The sequence below is a fragment of the Nilaparvata lugens genome, chromosome 5, assembly GCF_014356525.2.
Source record: "Nilaparvata lugens isolate BPH chromosome 5, ASM1435652v1, whole genome shotgun sequence".
Taxonomy (NCBI): Eukaryota; Metazoa; Arthropoda; class Insecta; order Hemiptera; family Delphacidae; genus Nilaparvata; species Nilaparvata lugens.
The window spans coordinates 25109207-25115894 of NC_052508.1; the positions used below are offsets into that span (position 1 = coordinate 25109207).

The window sequence follows — 6688 nt, forward strand, 5'->3', positions numbered from 1 at the left end:
TTTTGATCAGCTGTTTTAGCACACTTGAAATTTGGCCATCTGAATGTCAACGTTAACAATGCTTGTTGTCGTCGACTGCAGAAGTTTAGGTTAGAAGTTCTATCCTCTGAAAATCGAATTTGAATAGTTTATAATATATCTTATCTGTATTCCATTCATCCAAATAAAATGATAGTACCTCATAGCAGAATACTGTATGTAATTCTAGAAGCATAAACTGATCAAATTTTATAAACTATTTGTTAAATCCTTCAGCACAAGGATTTGCCCAAGTAGTTCCAAAATTATCCACCAGGTTTCGTGATAAACGCAGTACTATGAGGTTAGAGGTTAGATTCAATTATACTCTGAATATTGAATTTGAAAAATTTATAATATCTTGTTTGTATTTCATTCATCCAATAAAATAATAGTATCTTATTGCAAAATACTTTATTCAATTTTAGAAGTATGAACTGAATCCGTTTCATAAACTATTTTGTAAACACGTTCACATCAAATCAGAATAAGCTGACTTCAAGGTTATTTTACAGCCCTAGGGCCGTAAAAATTTTACCGGCCTGATCAGAAAACAATCATTTTCGGCCTTCATATGATGCACGAAAACCAGCTCATTACATCCAAGTGGGGCGAAAACATTTGAACATTTAAACATTTAAACATTAAACATTTAAACATTTAAACATTTAAACATTAAACATTTAAACATTTAAACATTTAAACATTTAAACATTTAAACATTTAAACATTAAAAATTTAAACATTTAAACATTTAAACATTTAACATTGAACATTTAAACATTTAAACATTTAAACATTTAAACATTAAACATTTAAACATTTAAACATTTAAACATTTAAACATTTAAACATTTAAAATTTAAACATTTAAAATTTAAACATTTAAACATTTAAACATTAAACATTTAAAATTTAAACATTTAAACATTTGAAAATTTAAACATTTAAACATTTAAACATTTAAACATTTAAACATTTAAACATTTAAACATTTAAACATTTAAACATTTAAACATTTAAACATTTAAACATCTAAACATTTAAACATTTAAACATTAACACATTCAAACATTCTAACATTTAAACATTGAAAATTTAAACATTCAAACATTTAAACATTTATACATTTAAACATTTGAACATTCAAACATTAAACATTTAAACATTTAAACATTTAAACATTTAAACATTTGAACATTTAAACATTTAAACATTTAAAAATTTGAACATTTAAACATTTAAACATTTAAACATTTAAAATTTAAACATTAAACATTCAAACATTTAAACATTGAAAATTTAAACATTTAAACATTTAAACATTTAAACATTAAACATTAAACATTTAAACATTTAAACATTTAAACATTTAAACATTTAATAATTTAAACATTTAAACATTTAAACATTCAAACATTTGAACATTAAACATTTAAACATTAAACATTCAAACATTAAACATTTAAACATTTAAACATAAACATTTAAACATTCAAACATTAAACATTAAAAATTTAAAAATTTAAACATTTAAACATATAGTATTACAAGTTCAATAGATTTTTATGCTTAACAGCCATTAGAAAAACATTATTGTTAGAGTAGATTATAACAATTTTGTACCTTTTAATTTTTGATTAGTGCAGTCATAATGTACCCTGCAGCTCTACTACACAATGTTGTCATAATACTTTGATACATCTTCGTGAATCAGGTGTTTGTGCAATAAACTACAGAAGGATGTCTTCTGCCTACATCCTCTTATATAACAGGGAGCTTGTTAAAAAATGTTGGTGCCAGGTAAGAGAAGAATTTTTTAAAAATAGATAGGTTTGGTTTAGGGACTTGCACATCTAGCTGATTCCTCCCAACCCTGCGCGTATTAATCAACCGCATTTCTCCACTCCGATCGAAAAAAGCTTTAGTGTTTTATAGATATACAAGTTTCTGATTGGCAGTATTCTGAGTTCATTGAAAGCCGGTGCAGAGTGATCATATCTACTTCTATAAGACATAATTCTTATGAATGATTTCTGTAGGATAATTATTGGTTGTAAAGCTGCCTTATATGCTCCCCCCAAACTTCCAGGCCATACTCAAAATTCGAGTTAATGAGAGCGAAGTAGATCCTTCTCATCAGTTCCGCATTACAAACAGTCCTAAGAAGATAAAATATCCTTACATATTTCAACAATTTTTCTTGACATATCTTGTGTGTTCATGCCAACTGATTCTATTATCCACCCACACACCCAGGTACTTCATGCTCTTGACCTGTTCAAGGTCCATGCAATCGCAGTCAGCAAGTAAGGAGCATTTGATGTTATGGTACTTGAGTGGGGAGGGAAATTGGACATCTTTTCTTAGTTTGAATATGATAAATTTTGTTTTAGGACTCATTACCATCATATTCCGAGTGAACCACCATCTAAGTGCATTGACGTCGTTCTGCATGTCTTCTTGTAGTTCAGCTAATGAATTTGATTTATAAAGGAGTGCAGTGTCGTCAGCAAATGCAACCAAGTTTCCCTTGAAAGTACCATTACATAAGTTATTCACATAGATTAAAAAAAGTAAACCCGATAACACTGATCCCTGTGGTATTCCAATTTTCAATTCACTAAAATCACTGACTACACTGCTATTAACCTTAGTTTGCTGCAGTCTACCAGTGAGGTAGGATCTGAACCATTTGTGTGCAATGCCTCTTATTCCTGCTCGATACATATTATCTAATAAAATATCATGGTCAACCATATCATAGGCTTTCATGACGTCAACAAACAATGCAGCACATGACTTTCTTTCGTTGATACTATCATATACCCCTGACATCAGTTTCATGATTGCTGAACCTGTATTAAGCCTGCTCTGAAAGCCATATTGGTTTTTGCTAAAGAAGTTGTGCTGTTCCAGGAAATTCGTGACCCGGCTCTTAACAATTTTCTCGAGTATTTTAGAAAATACTGACAACAACGAAATTGGTCTATAATTTGTAGCCTGCATTCTGTTATTTTTTTAAATAAGGGAATAACTACAGCTTTTTTAAACTCCGCAGGAAATTCACCCGTACTTAAACTTAGGTTAAATATAAATACTAGGACATCAATGATATAGTGTGCTATAGATTTTATTAGTGATGGTGTTATATTGTCGTATCCTGGTGATTTATTATTTTGGAGTTCTGATATGATGTTCAAGATCTCCACTTCGGTCGTCGGGTAGAAAAAGATCGAATTAATTATTCTATTGCTTTGGAAATTTTTCTCATACTTCTTGAATGCATTATTTATTTGATTATTATCACACATAATTTGTTCTCTTAAACCATCAGCTATAGTGCAAAAGTGATCATTAAACATTCGTGCTACTTCATTATCACATGTTATTAGGGACCCTGCTTCATCGCTGAGTGTTATAGATTTATTAATCTTCTTCTCACCAGTCAAGTCTTTAATTGTTGCCCATTGTTTTTTGCTGTTAGTCATATTCTTTTCAAGTTCAGCAGAGTAATATGCCTGTTTTTTAAATCTTATTGTTTATTAAGTTATTTCTTTGTATGTTAAATTCACGCTTAAGATTAGTATTTTCTGGCTGTTGCCTATACAATTTATACAATCTATTCTTCTTATCAATTTCATGTTTTAGCTCTACATTCATCCATGGTTTTAAAAGTTTTTATTATTTTTTTGTGTACTATAAGATTGATCAATACAACATTTAATTTTGTAAATAAATTTCTCTACAGCTTGTGAAACGTTAGGACATAAAAATATGTCACTCCAATCCACGTTTTCTATCAGTGCTATAAATTTAGTTTCTTCTACTCTTTTAGACTCATTTAATTTTTGATAGATTTCCCTTTCATTCATTTTTATGCAAAGGACAGTCATCCAATGATCAGTTATAGATGTCTGAATAACTTTAGAACTATAACTTAGTCTACTATTAATTTTGTCTCTAACGAATGCGTGGTCAATGCAAGTTTTGGAAGTGTTAGTGACACGAGTGGGTTCATTGATTAGGGATTTAAATCCGAGACTAGCCATGTTAATAAATAAGAATCAGAGTTCCTATTTTGTTCCAGGATGTTGAGGTTCATGTCACCTTTAATAATTAAATTAGAGTTCTTGATAAGCTTTATCGAAGTGACCAGTTCTCTAGTAAACGCTTCTTCGGAAAAGTTATGGTATCTGTAGATAGCCAGTAAGTCGATTTTTGTGTGAGATAACGATAACACTAAGTGCTTGCAATCTGCTGTAATCATATTGCAATCATTAAGACCAACACAAGACAGCCTATCCGATACATACACTGCCACTCCTCCTGCTCTATTTGAATTATTACACTTAAAATGAACCTCATAATTAGTCAAATAATACTGGCTTATCTCATTTTCGTCAACCCATATCTCGGTTAAAATTATTATGTCTGGTATCCTTTCTAAAACTTCGAGTTGGAGGCTGAAAGCATCAAAATTAGCTCTAAGACTACGAATATTTTGTTGTACAATTACAATGTTGTTATGCTGAGTGTAATTAAATATATCGTTACTTAGTTCAGTCATTGTACGTTACAAGATTTATTATACAATAGGTAGTTTGATAACAAAAACAAGCCTATGAAGCGTCACGGTAATTGATTCACCTGAAAACTTAATTATTTTGCAAAACCTTTTCATATCGCTAATGTATAGTATTTGGGCAATACACTGGAAAGCGCCGTATGAACTCAATACTAATACATCTTGTGAAATTATACGTCATGGGAAGAATATGCTGACTACATAAACTACCATTATGAATAAAAAGTGATTGCAAAGTGATCAAAGCAACCGCAATATTAGCTTGGTATCTATATACAATATGAACCAGTTGATAACAATTTTCAATTATGTAGTTAAACGCGTTAAATAGAATTAAACAGAGGGAGAAAGAGATCTTCTTAGCTGAAAAAATATGCAAAAACAGAAAAAACAAGTCAGACCTAAATGAAAATTGACAAATTAATAATTTATTAACATTCTGTAAAGCCCTAACCAATTCCCTAACCAATTCAATGCTGCTTATATCGCTCATATAATTCATGAAAAATTCTCTAGCGATATTAAATAGAGTTGAATTAAACGCAAAATCTTCTAAGTTAATCATTCGAGGTGCTTTCAGTACTTTTATCAGCATTGATTATTGGCAATGGGCTTTGAGCTATCAAGTTTTCTAGTTGTTCGACTGACTTGAGTTCAATCACTGGGCTACCTTCCTTTTTTCTTATTAAAATTTTACAGTCTCTCACCCATAGGAATCGAAATCGATGCTCTTTATGTGCAGATCTGGCCAATGAGAAAAGTTTCCTCCTTGATGGTGATAGACATTCATTGATGTAGATCGGTTGATCCGTGTTACCGCCGATGTGTCTGCTTGAAAAGTCACGCTTAACTCTCCTCTTTTGAAGCAGCGCGTTTTTGTCGGTTCTCCTGACGAATTTGACGACAACTGGAGCCGCCCCCTCTGGTCCAGCACGACCTATTCGGTGACATGTGTCGATGGAATCCTCCGTGATCTGACAGCCGAGAGCACCAGATATACTACAAACCATCGAGGTGAGGTTTTCGTTAGTTTGCTGAGGCAGGCCCCGTATCTCGACCATATTAACTCTGGAATACTGTTCCAAATCTTCTACACGCTCCTTCAATTGAATGTTCTCCTTTTCTAAACTCACGACTCTCCTAGTTAAAGTCTCGATAGTGTTAAGACAGGTTTCAAATTTCTCGTTACGAGTCTCCTGTTTTTCCTTCAGCTCCTTAATCTCCGCATGACACGCCTCCAGTGAATTTCCCAAATCAGTCTCTATTTTTCTGAGTAATGAGATTACATCGGATAATGACGACACTGAAACGGTTGTCACCGGCGCCTCACTCGACATACTTTTTCGTCGCTCCAAGTTACACTCCCTACAGCGCCAAATTTGGTTATTGTCCGTCATATATTTAACGTCATTAGCATCAAGTCCAGCGCAGGTTGTATGCACTAGTCCCGAACACACGCCACAAGCAACCTTATCAAAGTTATGACCGCTTCGCACCGACTTAAAACAGATTTTACACGACATTTTAATAGTTGAAATTTAATTACTTTCCATACAAACAGTATAAAGTCAAGGCGAAACACAAGCAAAATCAAATCGCGCCCGAATTCACTGGTTCACTATTGCCGGTAGGATTTTAGCGATAACGGAGCGAAAACAAACGATGCTTTCTGCTCGAAGTTCAAACTGATACTGAATTTACGGCATTTCGCCGTAAATGCGCAACATTTAAACATTTAACATTTAAACATTCAAACATTAAACATTAAACATTTAAACATTTAAACATTAAACATTTAAACATTTAAACATTTAAACATTTAAACATTAAACATTAAACATTTAAACATTTAAACATTTAAACATTTAAACATTTAAACATTTAAACATTTAAACATTTAAACATTTAAACATTTAAACATTTAAACATTTAAACATTTAAACATTTAAACATTTAAACATTAAACATTTAACATTTAAACATTTAAACATTTAAACATTTAAACATTTAAACATTTAAACATTTAAACATTTAAACATTTAACATTTAAACATTTAAACATTTAAACATTTAAACATTTAA

The 6688-nt window shown here is 31.2% G+C and overlaps 1 protein-coding gene across 1 annotated transcript; it reads right to left on the bottom strand.

Moving 5' to 3' along the window:
* Positions 1–5163: 5163 nt before the first annotated feature.
* LOC120351584 lies at positions 5164–6129 on the bottom strand. Its single transcript, XM_039429427.1, has one exon. It carries the CDS (start codon positions 6127–6129, stop codon positions 5164–5166), a length of 966 nt encoding a protein of 321 aa, XP_039285361.1.
* Between the last annotated feature and the right edge of the window lie 559 nt (positions 6130–6688).

What these genes read in the sequence shown, in the direction of transcription:
- LOC120351584 (XM_039429427.1), bottom strand. Translation starts at nt 6,129, where the DNA reads ATGTCGTGTAAAATCTGTTTTAAGTCGGTGCGAAGCGGTCATAACTTT.